The 18,873-nt window shown below is 42.7% G+C and overlaps 1 protein-coding gene across 1 annotated transcript; it reads right to left on the bottom strand.

Annotated features, from left to right (window-relative positions):
• Positions 1 to 9,025: 9,025 nt before the first annotated feature.
• On the bottom strand, positions 9,026 to 18,376 carry LOC138852174 (gamma-butyrobetaine dioxygenase-like). Its single transcript, XM_070081865.1, has 4 exons — positions 18,124 to 18,376; positions 15,873 to 16,155; positions 15,316 to 15,479; positions 9,026 to 10,454 (listed from the first exon to the last, which is right to left on the bottom strand). The coding sequence occupies exons 1-4, from the start codon at positions 18,374 to 18,376 to the stop codon at positions 10,300 to 10,302; spliced, it is 855 nt and encodes a 284-aa protein (XP_069937966.1). The 3' UTR covers positions 9,026 to 10,299.
• Positions 18,377 to 18,873: the final 497 nt, after the last annotated feature.

Raw genomic sequence — 18,873 nt, 5'->3', positions numbered from 1 at the left:
AGGAGGCACAAATACCTGCTCATCTTGGGGACCAATTGTTCCCAGGCCTAGCTACAAGCTAGGCCTCTCTGGTCTGCCATCCCCGCCCCAAGGGGGCTAATGGGAATGACAGTCTTGTAAGCTACAAGCTCGGCTCAGGCACCTACCCTACCCTAGAAGGGTTTGGCATGGTATCGATCTCACCCACATAATTTCTCACTCACATTATATAAATATAAAAATTACTGAAACGTAAATAAAAGCCAACTATACTAATATATCCTTACTAATCTATATGAGATTATCATAGAGATGTATTTTTTATATATATATTTTATTTAAACAGTACATGAAATAATAAATAAAACATAAAATGACACGGCAACTAATATCTATATATAATACATAGATAGGTAGGGGAAACCTTATCCAACTTTGACAATATGAACAAAAACTAGTACTTAACAACCGATCAAAAATAAAACTAAAATCACCTGCAATAACGACAGTATACGTATACACTGATCTTCAAACATGAAAGAGGAAAAGCAGTTTCCAACTAAGCGGACTTGAGAATAATGAAATACAAAACTAAAATACCCATCAAACTCCAAACAAGCGAAACTATGTCTACTGTCAAGTGACTAAACAAATCAATACCTCATTAATTAAACATTAGATAATGATGTAATTATTGAGCTCGTTAAGACGTGTTACGACCAATAATAATAGCTGAATTTGTTATTTATACATCATATATATATGGGGTTCATTAATCAATTCCAAATGTACTGTGACCTTAAAACGTAATGGATACAATATTATATAGCGAAAGTACATTTTTTCGATGAAGATTTAAACGTCACGGTCTGGCACATGAAAACAATACTATGAATCCAATGGTAATAAACCCAATCTACGTAATATTCTATTTTACCTATGTTACACTTTCTCATACCCAAACACAATCTTACTTATTACGCTCACAACAAACCACACATGCAAAACACGTACGAGAGACCAGTCCTTTTACGTTTTCATGCCGTACAAATGCCATAAATCCGCAACACGGAAACTACGATATGTATAAGGAAAACTACGCTCCCAACGATTCCCATACAACAACTGATTCCTACACTTTGTTCGATACATAACCGCTATAATACCGTGTACCCTCGCAATCGTTCCCGCTGTCCGGAGCACCCAAGATGTATGAATAAAATTTGATACTAACACCTCCAGTGCCCTTGCGACATCATCCGGGACCCCCCCCCTCCCACGTCTAAACTAAGGACATGTAAAGGAGACAACCCCCTCCGGGACCCCTCCCACGTCTAAACTAAGGACATGTAAAGGAGACAACCCCCTCCGGGACCCCCCCCACGTCTAAACTAAGGACATGTAAAGGAGACAACCCCCTCCGGGACCCCCCCCACGTCTAAACTAAGGACATGTAAAGGAGACAACCCCCTCCGGGACCCCCCCCACGTCTAAACTAAGGACATGTAAAGGAGACAACCCCTTCCGGGACCCCTCCCACGTCTAAACTAAGGACATGTAAAGGAGACAACCCCCTCCGGGACCCCCCCCACGTCTAAACTAAGGACATGTAAAGGAGACAACCCCCTCCGGGACCCCTCCCACGTCTAAACTAAGGACATGTAAAGGAGACAACCCCCTCCGGGACCCCCCCCACGTCTAAACTAAGGACATGTAAAGGAGACAACCCCCTCCGGGACCCCTCCCACGTCTAAACTAAGGACATGTAAAGGAGACAACCCCCCCCACCCACCCACCTAATAAATCTACCGAGCCAACAGCACACGGCTTCTAACTGCTCGCAAAAATAAATTGCATGAAAAACAGTTTCTTCAATCCCACAATCGCTACAGGATGGAATATCGCGTAACTCTCGTGCACACAAAACAGACCCAGACAGCAAGATGTTATAAAAGGATTTATATACCGTTTCACGAACTACGGGTCGCAACGGAAGATCCACCAGACGGCTCCTAATATCAGCCCAAGCCCAAGCGTACAACGGAAACTGACTACAGACCGGTGCCACGTCAGCTTCCATATTCGCCCGAACTAAAATACGCAGTTTACAAGCCCGCGGATTTGAAACCACTGTAAGCACGCACAACATATCCACGCATATATGGCGATCACGCCCCTTAACACACTCGCACAGGTATTGATGCGTCTCACGAACTGGATTACCTGCCACTCGCGGGTATTGCACATATGTGTGCTTGACAAAAAGAGCAAGCATTGATGCACGAAAATCTAATAATCCCAAACCCCCCTTGCGAACACTTAAGCTAAGGACACTGCGTCGTAACCAGCAACAACAACTTCCCCAGATAAACCGAAAAGCACACACCAATAAACGTGTCTCATCTCTTGGACACAACAAGGATACACGCACTACATGCCACACTTTAGTATATAGGATGGAATTAGTAACTATCACCCGCTGATTGAGAGTTAACCCATGTAACCTCAGCATACCTACACGCCAGATATCGTTATCAACCATCATCTTGGAATTGAGCGTACGTCCTTCAGTTTTACTAGCCGCATGAATTATCCCGCATATTTTCAAAGATTCACACGCAACCCATGGACTCTCCATGGAGAATGGACCTCGTTGCCACGGCCCTAAAAGTAAGAGTCCAGACTTATCCTTATTACATATCATACCCGTTGCCCTGTTAAAAGTGGTCACAATACGATCTACGGCAGACAAACTACCGGCATCTGTAAGTATGAGCATTGTATCATCAACATAGCCAACAATAAGGATAGGCCTACCGCACTGCCCATTACATGGATTCTTCTCACACCCGGCTGCCAGTGCCCTATATAATGGCGCTTGATAAATAGCAAATAAAATTTGTGATAACGGGCACCCCTGGCAAATCCCATGATGCAAATATACAGACGTACCTAACGTCCCGTTTATCTGGACGTGCAAACTCGCGTCAGTATACAAAGACAGAACCCATTTAACAATCGTTTGTGCGAAACCCAGCTGCTCCATTATCATTTTCAACACAAGATGATCAACGTTAACAAATGCAGCCTTCCAGTCTAACGCCAAAATCCCTCCTCCCCTACCCATTTCACTTTGGTGGTCGTGAACAAAATCACCAAGTACCTTTTGGCCTAAATACAGCGATCGTCCCGGGATACCAGCTTGACCTGGATGTAAAACCTTCTCTAAGATGGGTTTAAGGCGATTGCACAAAATTTTTGCATATAATTTATAGTCAGTGTTTAACAGGGTAATCGCCCTGTAATCATGTATATCAGTACATTCGTTTTTTTGGGGGGAACAAGGACCACAATACCTTCTCGCTGAGACCTACTTAAACAACCCCGATTTTTCATACTATTTAATAACCTAACAAGAAACTCACGTAACTCGCCCCAGAATTTTAAATAAAATCCACATGGCAACCCGTCTGACCCCGGCGATTTTCCTTTTTTCATGTCCTGCAAAGCTGTATGTATTTCGTCAGCACTAACAGGCCCCATAGCATATTGTTGTTCATCCTCTATTAATTTACGAGTCACCCACGATTAGACGACATCCATGGCAACAGTACAATCTGGACTACCACTAAATGTATCACGGTAAACTATGTCAGCATAAAGACTCATACGATCGGTATCCATTATCGTCCTACCCGACGGGAAGGACTCAACCCCGTCCTGCACCGTGAAACCGATGATGCTGACTTCGTTCACGTAAAACATACGCAGATGGTCGGTCTCCCCAAAGGACTTCATCAATTCCCGCCACAATTTGCACCCCCTGAAATAACTGATTTTGTGAATCCGATATTTCCGCTTTCAGGGCGGTGATGGTGGTTACCAGATATGCTGCACGTGGCTCATAACACGCACGTAATTGATGCCTTAAGTAATTTAACCTTCCATACCGTAATTGCATCACCTCTTTATTCATCGCCCAAAAAAGGGATTTAATACAGCGTTTACCCCTTACATCCCACCACTCTAGAATATCTACGACACCCATCCAATTATTCCATAATTGAGACCACATCCGACGAAATAAATCATGAATTTCATCCCCTTTCAAAAGACTAACATTTAATTTCCAAAACCGAGGAACGACTTGTGGCAAACCAGCCCAAGTGAGATATACCAATACCGCACGATGATCAGTAAAATGTTCATAACTGGACACACTGTATGTCAATAGCATGTGCTACATAGATCCTAACAAGTCGAGCCGCATAACCCTGTCGGACAAAAGTAAAATCCACCCTACCAACTACATCACCTCCCACATCGCGCAATGCCACCCCTTGCAAAATATCACCAAAAAGTTGAGAATAAAACCTGTAACGCAATTCCAGTCACCTACCACGACGGTTACTGTGGGTAGCGACTGGAAGTGATACACAAGCATCCAGACTGAGAGTCGAAGATCAGAATTAATTTTTTATGAAAGAGCCACAGAATTTGGTTAACACAAGCCTATCTGATGTTATCCTGGCGCCAAATGACTTCGAACAGGCGATAAATGACATGCCTATGCACTCTGCCCCAGGGCCAGACTCATAGAACTCCGTGTTCATCAAGAACTGCAAGAAGCCCCTATCACGAGCCTTTCCCATCCTATGGAGAGGGAGCATGGACACGGGGGTCGTCCCACAGTTATTAAAAACAACAGGCATAGCCCCACTCCACAAAGGGGGCAGTAAAGCAACAACAAAGAACTACAGACTGATAGCACTAACATCCCATATCATAAAAATCTTTGAAAGGGTCCTAAGAAGCAAGATCACCACCCATCTAGAAACCCATCAGTTACACAACCCAGGGCAACATGGGTTTAGAACAGGTCGCTCCTGTCTGTCTCAACTATTGGATCACTACGACAAGGTCCTAGATGCACTAGAAGACAAAAAGAATGCAGATGTAATATATACAGACTTTGCAAAAGCCTTCGACAAGTGTGACTATGGCGTAATAGCGCACAAAATGCGTGCTAAAGGAATAACAGGAAAAGTCGGTCGATGGATCTATTATTTCCTCACTAACAGAACACAGAGAGTAGTAGTCAACAGAGTAAAGTCCGAGGCAGCTATGGTGAAAACCTCTGTTCCACAAGGCACAGTACTCGCTCCCATCTTGTTCCTCATCCTCATATGTGACATAGACAAGGATGTCAGCCACAGCACCGTGTCTTCCTTTGCAGATGACACCCGAATCTGCATGACAATGTCTTCCATTGCAGACACTGCAAGGCTCCAGGCGGACATCAACCAAATCTTTCAGTGGGCTGCAGAAAACAATATGAAGTTCAACAATGAGAAATTTCAGTTACTCAGATATGGTAAACACGAGGAAATTAAATCTTCATCAGAATACAAAACAAATTCTGGCCACAAAATAGAGCGAAACACCAACGTCAAAGACCTGGGAGTGATCATGTCGGAGGATCTCACCTTCAAGGACCGTAACATCGTATCAATCGCATCTGCTAGAAAAATGACAAGATGGATAATGAGAACCTTCAAAACTAGGGAGGCCAAGCCCATGATGACACTCTTCAGGTCACTTGTTCTATCTAGGCTGGAATATTGTTGCACACTAACAGTACCTTTCAAGGCAGGTGAAATTGCTGACCTAGAAAATTTACAGAGAACCTTCATGGCGCGCATAACGGAGATAAAACACCTCAATTACTGGGAGCGCTTGAGGTTCCTAAACCTGTATTCCCTGGAATGCAGGTGGGAGAGATACATGATTATATACACCTGGAAAATCCTAGAGGGACTAGTACCGAACTTGCACACGAAAATCACTCACTACGAAAACAAAAGACTTGGCATACGATGCAACATCCCCCCAATGAAAAGCAGGGGTGTTACTAGCACGTTAAGAGACCATACAATAAGTGTCAGGGGCCCGAGACTGTTCAACTGCCTCCTAGCATACATAAGGGGGATTACCAACAGACCCCTGGAAGTCTTCAAGGTGGCACTGGACAAGCACCTAAAGTCGGTTCCTGATCAGCCGGGCTGTGGCTCGTACGTTGGTTTGCGTGCAGCCAGCAGTAACAGCCTGGTTGATCAGGCTCTGATCCACCAGGAGGCCTGGCCACAGACCGAGCCGCGGGGGCGTTGACCCCCGGAACTCTCTCCAGGTAAACTCCAGGTAAACAAGCATCTCCTGAAAAAACTGATTTTTTGTACTCGCATCCCTCGCCACAGGTCCATAAACGTTAATGAATCCGACGCTCATCGTACCCCACCACCCGTCAACGTGCACTAAGCGACAGTCAGACCCAATTTCCCAATGATGTAACCGAAAAGGACTGTTCTCTCGTATCAACACTTCCACACCACCTTTTAACCACGGACTATTCACACTGTACACAACATAACCTCGTATCCTCAATTCACCCACATCCCGATAATTGTGCTCTTGCAGAAACACAACATCAGGCTTAAAATGACATAAACACTTCTCAAAATCATCTTTCCTTTGCGTCGCCCGTAAACCATTGACATTTATAGTTAAACACTGGAATACTGCTGGCTTTCATCCCTCACATTCACTCATAATACATTGAGACACTGAGCGACATCACTGTCTGTGCCACAAACATCGCCAGGTGGGAGACTCGCGACCCTGGCATTATCTTCAAAGCCATTAGCAGCAATTGCGGCCCACAACTTTTTCCCAGGTTGTCCAGGTGTCAGTTCGTCATTACTATTTGAATTCCCTGCTGCCCGCTTACGGGAGCTCTTGTCGACAATGGTGCGTGCAGGTGCGGTCATGTGTGCATGGACGTCCACGCTAGTAATTACCACCGTGGGTCTGTCGGGAGTAGCAATCGTTGACACTGGGTTACCAATCCTATTATCGGACGCCACTGGGGTGGATGGTGGAGCCAGACACTCCTCCACCGCACCATATAATTCCGGAAATGATACAGGGAGGTCTAGCTCGACCTCACGAGATGGAACAACATCAGTTGACGTCGCTGCAACACTGTCGTCAGCAACGCTCGTTTCCATACAGGGCAATGTTACACACGGCAAATCAGGTGTAGTGACAGGTATATCGAGTGAAGGCTGTTGAGACGTTGGTGTCAGACGGATGCCCTCGCCTACCATCGACTCAGGTGTTGTGTAGGAGCGTCTGACAGCACACGTTGCTCACCTTGTTGACAGGAAAGCCGACGATCACATTGATATGCAATGTGTCCATACGCATCACATAACCGACACATCTTCCTTTGCCCCGGGTAATACACATATACCTGAGTACAGTAGACATCGAGGAGAACAAAAGACGGGATGGGCATTTTGATGGACATTTTTACTGAAAACGACCCGTCAGGTTTACCTTCAAATGGGCCATGGCTCCATACACCTGCATAAGTCTGGTGAATCATCCCAAATTTGGTGAAGGTTTTACGGATTGCATGCTCATCAGCTTCGAAAGGGACGTTTCGAATCTTGACTCATGTGTAAGCGTGGGACACATCCCGAAGACACACAGCCACAGTTGGGTTCACCTGACAACGTAGATCTTGATAACGTTGAACAACATCCTCATACACTGTAGGAGTCGTAAACTTGACGAAAACCCGGGAAGCACCATTTACTGAAACGCCATAGATGTCATCGTTGTGTCTTGCAGGATTTGGAGTAGGAGGACGTCGACATTATGATCCAACAAAGATCCCTGCAAAAGCTCCACACATACAGTGTTAACTCATCGCCAGCTTCCCTCCATCTTGTGGGGTAATGTTGATTTTCGCCACCAGAGGGTGAGGCGCAGAGCACAAAACCGCTCAAAACGGTACCTGTGAGGCAACTGAGGAGCGTCTGCGCAGAGGTCCACTCGGCCCGAGAGCAAAGAGGACAATAGAGATGTATTTAGTGTGAATCAAATAGGATTTATATGATAGTTTGGTGCTAACACCCTAGACCTCCCCTCGATATCTGTGATTCCCCACAATTCGCACCTACTCTCACCCAATTGACTATAAACATAGAAATACGCAATAAAACTATTACCTAACGAATCTTAACTAGTCATAAGTTTGCCTGTGATGCTCCAATATAGGAGCGCCAGTAGAAACTATTTATTGTACCAAAACAAAGCCATTCACATTGCTAAATTTTCGAACTGTAATGCAGTTACTTAGCCTTAATGCCAATATGCTCCTTAATCTGTACCATTATAGTTTTTTTAATTAATCTTGGACTGCCCGAAATTCCCAGTCATGCTAGTTGTGATAGTGGCCCTCTCAATTCAATTCAATTCAATTCAAAGTTTATTCTCTATAAGGATTACAATGCTGAGTTTACAGAAATTTGGTTATTGTTTGGTTTACATGTAGTAAAATTGTGATTACAGAGTGTACCACTAGAACGCTTAGCATGGCTAGGCATTTTGGGCATACTTAGTTTTATTCTTAATTGTAAAATATTACAAATTATGAGGTAAGTTGGTATTATGGCTAAGTGACTAAATACTAGTTTGTGAGTTTAGCAATGTGAATGCTTTTGTTTTGGCACAGTACATAGTTTCAGTATTGGAGTATCACAGGATTCATTATTTTAAGACTGAGATTAATATTTCTGTTTATGGTCAAATGAGTGAGTGAATGTAAGTGTGAACCACCAGGTGGTATTCGTGTAGTTAGTTGACGGGGTGTATCAGGGAGATAAGATGTTTTCTAATGGTAGTTTTGAAGGTGATGAATGTGTCTGCAGTTCTAGAGTTCTCAGGTAGGGTATTCCAGATTTTAGGGCCTTTGACATACATTGAATTTTTGTAAAGGTTTAGTCGGACACGGGGAATGTCGTAGAGATGTTTGTGTCTGGTGTTATGCCTGTGGGTTCTGTCACAACTATCAAGAAAGCGTTTTAGGTCAAGGTTGATATTAGAGTTTAAGGCCCTGTAGATGTAGATTGCACAGTAGTAAGTGTGGATGTACTGAACTGGGAGTAAGTTTAGATCTATGAAGAGTGGGGGGGGGGGTGTGTTGCCAGGGATGGGATTTAGTGATTATTCTTACTGCAGCTTTTTGTTGGGTTATTATTGGCTTTAGGTGTGTTGCTGCAGTTGATCCCCAAGCACAAATAGCATAGGTGAGGTATGGATAAATGAGTGGTATAGTGTGAGAAGGGCATTTTGCGGCACGTAGTATCGTATCTTGGAGAGGATCCCAACCGTTTTGGATACTTTTTTGGCTATATGCTGGATATGGGTGCTGAAATTCAGGTTGTTGTCAAGGTATAAGCCTAGGAATTTTCCCCCATTATTTCTGGTAATTAGTGTTGTCAATCTTAATGTTAATTTGTGCATCTCCTGCTCTGCTACCAAACATAATATAGTAGGTTTTGTCAGTGTTAAGCGTAAGTTTATTGGCTGTCATCCAAGTCGATATTTTAATCAGCTCCTCATTCACAATGGTGTTGAGGGTGGCAAGATTAGGGTGAGAGATGACGTAAGTCGTGTCATCAGCAAAGAGAATGGGTTTCAGGTGTTGGGATACGTTTGGAAGGTCATTGATGTATATGAGGAAGAGCAGGGGACCAAGGACACTTCCCTGCGGTACTCCAGTATCAAGTGGCCGTGTTGCTGATGCTGTGTCTTTAATGGTGACGTACTGATACCTATTAGTAATGTAAGATTTGAAATAAGCAAGCGCATGGCCTCTTATACCGTAGTGATCAAGTTTGTGGAGTAGGATGTCGTGGTCTACTGTGTCAAAAGCTTTTCTTAGGTCAATAAAAATTCCTAGTGGATATTCCTTATTTTCCAATGCTGTGTAAAGCAGATCTAGCATTTTTATGATTGCATCATTAGTGCTTTTATTTTTCCTGAATCCAAACTGGCAGGGGTTGAGTATGTTTTGAGCCGTTATAAATGAATACAGTCTCCTGTGCACGAGTTTCTCAAAGATTTTGGATAGCAATGGTAAGTTAGATATTGGCCTATAGTTGTTTAAGTCTGTAGGGTCACCACCTTTATGTATTGGTGTAACCCTTGCCATCTTGAGTAGATTCGGGAAGGTGCTAGTCTCTATTGACTATAAACATAGAAATACGCAATAAAACTTTAATTAGTTTTATATAATATGTAAACCACACAATATCCTATAATATGTAAACTCTACATTGGAATCTTTATAGAGAATAAACTTGATTTGATTTGATTTGAACTATATATAATCTCGTAAATTGTTTTATGCAAGTTACCACTGTCAATGATATTCCCATTTTCTAAATAACATAGAAAACTGTTTCCATATCCTTAAGGAGTAACTAGGTTAGCTTGCAGAACCCTTCGTTTTGATCGCACCATATCCCAGTCCCAGTAACAGCCTTCCAGGAGCCGCTTCCCGGAGGTACTATTGAACTCTTTGCGACCGTGGAGTACCCTCATGTTGTCTAATACAATTATGTCACCTGTTGAAGAAGAAAAATCACAATAATATGGCTGGAACAATTGACAACTAACATACAAATTGATGATGAAATGAGAAGACTTGCTTTAATGTTGTCCCCCAAGATGCGACCCCTCACCAGTCGACTAACACACATGTACCTACTTACTGCTCGGTGAATAGGGATAGCAGGTGTTAGGAAACATACTCAAAGTTTCCACCACTGTCGCAGATTGAACCATGGACACTCAGTGTTTGAGGCGAAAGAGTTGCCTACCGAGCCACGGGTTGCTCGCCAGGCAACGCACCTAACGCTGTGTAGCACAAATACATTTGGTGCAAAGTAAGATTTAATTACTAAGATATTTCGCTGTGGATAGAACGTTAGTAAGTTCATTCATATCTACCCAGAGTGGAACATGGATCTGCTTTGCACTCTGTCTTGTCAGCAATGCCTGTTATTCTTCAGGTCATCCTGTCAACAGTCATAAACCGTCTTCATCAGGTATTTCTATATCACATCCTCACCATAAACATAATCATCTACCCAGTGCAAAACGTGGATAACATCTCAAAAATTTACGTAGATTACAGCATCAATGTGTATATGGTTATAATCGTAATGATATATATATACATGTCTGCATAAATAATTCAATACTATTGCAACCAGATATAAACATATAAATAACATTACCACTGTAACTTGTTTAGGTATGAGAACTTTGAGGTCCAGTCTCTGAACTCATTATGTGCCTCTGTAATCTTCTGACAACCACCCACAGGATAGGTGGCGTGCTTAATAAAGGTACTAAACTAAAACTAAACTGTAGTGCAAGGGCTTTGTCAAGCATAATCTTGGAAAAAGATTCGCTGCCTGGATGAGGTAGAGTGCGGTCGTGCTTTGCACCCCACTACTGCTTTCCCAGACGAGCTACTCAGACAACAATATGGCACTAGGTGTGCGCCGGAGAATGAATACTGTGGGCATTGAATTCATTAGTGGAGCTTTAACGCATACATCAGTCGATGTGTTATTGCCCAAAAGTATAAGAGAGACATACAGCATCAGAGACTAGGATTGGTATGGAATGGCACTGAATGGTGTTTATAGAATATTCGTGAAAGTGCTAACTGCTCAAGTGTACGAGGAGGAGATATGCAGCTCGTTTGGACAGGATATATTTATCTCAGAGGGTTTTGGTAGACTCTTTTAAGACTATTGAGATGGTGTCTTCCGATCATAGGGCGGTAATAGTGGAGGTGGGGTGGGATGCTTTGGCTCGCAGGCAGGGAAGCTATTGGAAACTGAATACGATTGTTTTGGGGGATGGGGAGGGAGTGGCAGGTTTTGCAGTATTTTGGGAACAGCTCTGTGCAGAGAGAAGGACTGAGGAGGATGTGGCTGGATGGTGGGATAGTGTGGCTAAAGTAAGAATATGTCAATTTTATGTGAGGGAGGGCAAATGCATTAATCAATTGCGGTATGGTTTGTCAAATAATTTAGAATCTAGATTACGGGATTGTTACGCAGGGGAGGGGCGGTGGCGTGGGTGTACCCCATGGAGGAAATACAAATGTTGAAGGACAGGATAAAGGATTTGCAAGAAGAGCGTTTTGCAGTGGTACGAGTACAAGCGGGGCTGGGCGAATTACTCTGGGGCAACAAGCCATCGGCTTGCGTGCTGCGAGGACAGAAGTTACGACAGCTAACAGCTACAATACCGGGATTGCAAGTCATTTCTTTGGTGGGGGGTTTTCGAGAGGGTCAGGTATTACAGGAAACAATGGGGATGAGTGCGTATGCAGATAGATGGTTTGAGGAGTACGGGAAAAGTAGTGGGGTGGATGGCGAGGTTCTTGTGCAGATATGTGAGTATGTGCTGTGCAAACTGGGGAGGAGTGATCCGGAGGCACTGGGTGGGGTCATTGAGGAGGAGGAAATATGGAAAGCCCTTATGGACATGAGAAAGGGAAAGGCACCCGGGATAGATGGTTTACCAAGCGAATTTTATGTACAACATTGGGGTCTGCTAAGGGGTTTCCTAGTAAGGTTAATGAATGCCATGAAAGACGGAGGTAAGATGGGAAAATCGCAGGCAACGGCGGTGGTGGTGCTCGTGAAAAGCAGAGTACCCTTCAGAATTACCGAGCCATTTCGTTGCTATGTGCTGATTATAAGCTGTTTGCGAAAATTCTTGGGAATAGGCTTAAATGTGTTGTGGGGAGGGTGGTGTTTGAGTCTCAGTTTGGGTTGCCGGATAGGTCAATGGTTCAGGGCCATGGGATCATAAAGGGGTTCCTGGAGGACATGAAAGGGGGCAGAGGGGCGTTGTTGGCATTGGATTGGCAAGGGGCTTATGACAGGGTGGAAAGAGGGGCTTTGAGGGATATTCTCCTCAGACAGGGGTTTGGCGATGAAGGTAAATCTGGAGAAGTCAATGATAATGGGGGTGGGAGAATGGGGATGTGATGTCGTGCAGCATCGGACTGGGAGTCTAAAAATCTGTGGTGTCATATATGAGGCTGACCTGAGTGCTGCAAGGGTCAATAATTCAAATAGGATGGTGGAACAGGTGCAGCGATGTTTGGGAATGCTGTGACCTCACCATTTATCCCTTAGGCAATGCGCGATTGTTATCAATGTATTACTATATAGTAAAGTCTGGTATGTATCGGCAGTGCTGCCGTTGACAGGAACGGCGATCACGAGTATTCTTAGAATGGTGTTCAAATTTTTGTGGGGTTCAGGGAGCAACTGGTTGCGAAGGGAGATAGTGACATTGCCGGTATGTAAGGGAGGGTTGGCTTTGTTAGACTTGAGAAAGTGCCTGAAATGTGTGTTCATTAAGAGGGAAGTGATGCGTGCAGGTGGATGGAGGGGGGCGGGAGCTAGATAAGGTACATGATCCCGTACGGAAATGGTATGGGAAGCGGAAATGAAGGAATGTGAAAAAGTGTTACATGCTTTAGTGTTAGCCAGAGAACCGGGAAAAGTAAAGATGGGAACTTTTTGTAAATTGTAGTGGTGCCGGTTGAAGGGATCTACCCCATGTATGCATGGGATGTAATATGGCAAAGATTTAGTAAATTAAGGATACGACCTAGGTCCCGTGAGGTTATGTATCGTTTCCTACATGATATATTGCCAATGTGAGCGATGCTCCGAGATAGGAGGGTCATCGAGGGTAGGGGGTGTAGCAGATGCAGTGGGGAAGAGACTGTGTATCATGTTGTCTATTTTTGTGAAGGTTTGGAGTGCATCAGGGTATGGATGAGTAAGGTACTGGCAAGGGTGGGGGGTCAAGGTGTGTCGGTATTGAGAGCGTTGAGTCTTGATATGAGTGGGGTGGATGAGGGTGTGACAAGGGGTTTAGTATACATAATCGTGGACTACATATATGGTTTGTGGGGTATGAGGGGGAAGGAGGGCGGGGAAGTGCTGAGAAGGATTTTGGCGGCGACGTTTTATCAAACTTTGTGTCGCAATTGAGACATATATGGGAAAAGATGGGGTGAGGTTTTTTCCGAAGGTTATAGAGAACTAACAATAGGGAATTTAAGGGCGTTATAATGGGTTTTTAAAAGCCAGGGTGAGTAAGTTGGTAAAAAGGGGAGGGGAGTCAGGGGTATTCAATGTGCTGACTTCCTCGGGTGTGAAGTGATGGGTGGATGGGTGTGGAACTGGATGTAATGGTGTGAAAGATCTATTTTGTTTAGTTCCTTTGTTGGGGAAGGTATAAATGAAAGTTTAAATATATAACATTTATAAATATATACCATATAAAATATGTAACGTGAATTTTTCTTTGTAGCGAATGATGTCCCGCTTGTACTGTTCTTCAAGTGAATTTTAACTTGAGAGGGTTTTCCTTTCACTATGTTCCTTGAAACATTGAGGTTTTGAAATTTTTGTAACGTGTTCCTGTATCTTTTTTTTGAAGTAATTACCTATAATGTAATCATGTCTAAATAAGGAGTAGTACCCTAAATTAATATTCATTGTTTAGTTGTTTGTATGTAATACTAGTTAGGCACGTGCTAGAAGGCACAGCGAAAGTATAGTCTCGTGGAATGTGTGTTAAGTTTTGGTATGTTTGTATGTGGCGTGTTAGATGTTGTAAGGAGTTTGATATGGTGTTGTTATCTTACTAAAATCAAGATGAAACATTTGGATAATCTTATTCATATCCTAGTATTTTAACAATAATGTAGCATGTGGTGTATTTTCTTGCTTTTTAAAGCGTGAACCTCACTTTATGCAATGTTGTTATCAGAGCTCGAATTTCATGGGTGTTACATTAATATTGATATTATATATTGTGGGTGTATATTCTTATACTTATAAAGGTGTGTCGGTGTATAGGCATGTAATGTTTATATCTGTTTTAGTCTGTAATTTTATGTTTTTGTGTTATTGATGTTCATGCACCACCAACTATTGGTAAATGCTCATTAAGTTTTTGATGAGGTTAGGGTATTTCCCTAAATTAGGATAATTAATGGTATGTTTCTTAGAACGTTGAATGTAAATATTTAAGGTGGGGGGGGGAGAAGTGTCAGCTGTGGCGACACTGGCAATAATAATTATTGTAACAGGGGGGGGTGTGTATGATATGTTGTGGGTTGTGTATCTGGTTGTAATTGGCCATTATCTATAGTGTTTATTTTCTGTACTGGGATTGTGTAATGTAAGTTATTGTTAATATCCAGTATAGTTTTTAATTTTATTGTACTCTTATACATCCTTGTATTTGTTCCATGATTTAAATAAAAGTAAAAAAAAAATCTTGGTAAATCCTTCTTTTGGATGAAGAGTCTGCAATGTGTGTTTTTTATTATACTAATAAGCGTTCCGAAGACGAATGTCGTAATAGGCATACCAGGTTTCAGCTTGTAAGATATAACGTTCTGAGGATGGTTGAGAATGTCCCAGAAGACGTAAAGTGCTTCATACCAGCCAGCGACGTCTGCTGGTGCAAGGTTTATGAAGTCCCGAAGCATGTTGTTTATGTTGACCGTCATAATGTCTCCAGCCTCGTCAAGACTGAGAAAAAAAAAGAATAAGTTGAAGAAAAGACCAAAAATTTTATTAGTATTATTAATCCCGGTAGGTAACCAATCCAAGATAATCACACAAAGCCAATCATGCAGTTGGGAATGAAAGACAGTCAACAGTCTCATCATAAATTTTGTTGCTGTACATCAGATCATTAAAAAAAAAGCCTTTTAGTGTGGCCTTTTCCAGTATGATCCTTTGGTCCTCTTCACCAAGATTTAACCCACAACAGTCGGTTATTACACCTGTTCACCTAATAGTATGTGGAAAAGTACAAAAGGTATAAAGAAACGTGCTCACCGTCTCCTTCCCCTTCATATAATTATCACTATTATTAATTGAGCACCGATTTCAATAACTTTGTTATTTCTTTGCACTGACCAGATGATTGAGGTCTGGTTGGCGATGTGGAACTTCTGGCCATCCTCAACACCTATGTCGCTGTAAACGACGGGAGTTTTCACCAGGAGGTTGAACCTGTCAGGATGCAGAGAACGAAAGACTGCTGCAGCTCGCAAGGAGTCAACGAAGAGGTTGTCCCCACCGTCACCCTCGAATTGATTGATGCAGTGCAGTAACTGAACCTTCAATAAACAGTGAAAAGTCTTTGTAAATAAGACACAATACGCGGGTTTTGGCAAGTTACGTGTGAAGACGTCATCCACTATTGATTTTATCAGTTCTTAAGAAGTGAGGAACTGATAAAGTTACTGGTGGACGAAACGTGTCTGTTTCCTGACAAACCTTAACTAATCTAACCTAACCTGTGCTTCAGACTCTTCTCGACTACGGTGCTCCTCACCAACTCCTAGGCTGATGGACTGATTACTTTATCTTTTTTATATAGTTCTACTGTCTTCCAATTATGTCCTAATGTATGTATTGATGAAGTCACTGGATGCCGAAACTTCTACAGTAAAGATACCCAGACGTTGTACATGTGTCTAATTCTTCATCTTGTAGGTATTGTATACCATAAATGTACAGCGTGTTCATTAATAATGTACAATAGACAGCACGTTGTCTTCTTCATATAGTGTATTTGTATAAGTGGAGATTTATATATCCAGGACAAACTTTTATTACAAGATCTTCCGATCAGCACAAAGCTGCTTCAAGTCTTAATTACTTGGTAAATTTTACTCAGAGGAAATATTACCACAATTAAAACTTGTTCTGTTTGTTTATTACTCCATTTTGGGAAAGTCTCTGAGGATGATCCCAGTGTGACCAATGATAGGCTAGTAGGGGAGGTTCGCTATGCTAATAGGGGAAGATCACTAAGTTAGTAGTAAATTTTTGCTAGGCTAGTAAGCGAAGTTTGCTTAGCTAGTAAGGGAGGTTCGCTAGGCTAGTAGGGAAAGTTCGCTAGGCTAGTAGGAAAGATTCGCCATACTAATAGGAAAGGTTAGCTAGGCTTGTAGAAAAGGTTTGCTAGGATTGTAGAAGAGGTTCCCTAGGTTAGTAGGGGAGGTTCGCTAGCATAGATGGAGAATTTCGTTGTTCTAGTAGGGGAAGTTTGCTAGGCTAGTAGGTAAGGTTCGCTAAACTAATAGGGGAGGTTCGCTAGGCTAGTAGGGAAAGTTCACTAGGCTAGTAAGGAAAGTTTGCTAGGCTTGCAAGGCAGATTCACTAGGCTACTAGGGGAAGTTTGCTAGGCTAGTAGGGGAAGTTCATAAGGTTAGTAAGGGAAGTTCCCTAGGTAAGTAGGGGAAGATTGCTACTATAGTTGGAAAGTTCGCTAGGATAGTAGGAAATTTTTGTTAGGCTAGTAGGGGAAGTTCGCTAGGCTAGTAAGGGAGGTTTCCTAGGCTAGTAAGGGAAGTTCGCTAGGCTAGTAGGAAAGGTTCACTAGGCTAGTAGGAAGGGTTAGCAAGGCTTGAGGAAGAGGTTTGCTAGGCTTGTAGAAGAGGTTCGCTAGGTTAGTAGGGGAGGTTCGCTAGGGTAGTAGGGGAATTTCGCTGCTCTAGTAGCGGAAGTATACTAGGCTAGTAGGAAAGGTTCGCTAGGCTAGTAGGTTAAGTTTGCTAGGCTAGTAGGGAAGGTTAGCTGGGTTTGCTAGGTTAGTCGGGGAAATTCGCTGCTCTAGTAAGGGAACTTCGAAAGGCTAGTAGGAAAGGTTCGCTAGGCTAGTAGGGGAAGTTCATTAGGCTAGTAGTGGAAGTTCGCTTAGCTAGTAGGGGAAGTTTGCTGGATAGTAGGGGAAGTTCCATAGGCTAGTAGAGGAAGTTTGCTAGGCTAGTAGGGGAAGTTCTCCAAGCTAGTAGGAAAGGTTCTCTAGGCTAGTAAGGGAGGTTCGCTATGTCGTGTGGGGTTAGGTAAGGAGATAAGAGGGTTGAAGGTAGACACACTGGTTGGATAGTAACGATATATATATTGTCAGACTGTGGTAATGGGAGATGGAGCCCAGCCTGCCGTATTCTACCTTCTACTATGCCTATGAGTCGACTGTTATACAGACTATGTACATTTAAACCCAATTCTTCGAGGGTGAGGTTTACATATGCAGAATGGTTATCATCTCTGGGAGGATTGAATTCCTCTGCAATGGCTAACACATGCCTTGACTGAGGGAGATCTGAACGAGTATCTACAAAAGGTACTTGTGGGTTTCTCATTACTTGTCGAGTACGCAAGGAGTAACGACATTCAGGTTGAATATCTGACTGAGTATTTGAGGTAGAGGGTACAGAGTCAAGAGGAATTTCAGCATCAGTCACATTAGTCTGGGTAGCAATATCATCAACATCGCATACTAATTTCATATGATCTAAATGCAATTCTTTGTACTTAACTGTACTAATTTCTCTAACCTCATACTTATTGTCCGAGATATGTTCTACAACTCGATAAGGGCCAACAAACTTTTGATCGAGCTTAGGCATTTCGGATGTTTTGTTGAAATTTGTCAGCATTACTCTTGAACCTACTCTAACTTTTGATGGTTTAGCACAGCTATTAGTTACTCTAGTAAATTCTGCTGTTGGTTTATGAAGTGTTTCACAGATTCTTCTAAAGACACTCTGAGCCATGCTTGTACGAGTTGCTACGAAATCATCAGGGTTGTAATTGGGTTTCGGAGTGGAATATAACAACTCATAGGGTAAATATGCTTTTCTACACCATACAATGCATAATGTGAGGTATCACCTATAGAATTTATGCAGCAAAATTTATGGCACATTGAACATCTGGTATGACTTCATCCCAAGTTTCATTATTGGGGTTGATAGTGGCTCTCAAAACATCAAGTACTTTCTTATTGGTTTGTTCAGCTAACCCATTGCTGGCAGGATGATGAGGAACAATGGTGGATTTAGAGATCTTGTACAAAGTGCACAAATTTTCAAGAATCTCATTACAGAATTCACCTCCATTATCT

This window comes from Cherax quadricarinatus, unplaced genomic scaffold (assembly GCF_038502225.1).
Source record: "Cherax quadricarinatus isolate ZL_2023a unplaced genomic scaffold, ASM3850222v1 Contig4700, whole genome shotgun sequence".
Classification (NCBI taxonomy): Eukaryota; Metazoa; Arthropoda; class Malacostraca; order Decapoda; family Parastacidae; genus Cherax; species Cherax quadricarinatus.
The sequence above is the reverse complement of the archived record's forward strand: the minus strand, read 5'-3'. Positions and strand labels throughout refer to the sequence as shown.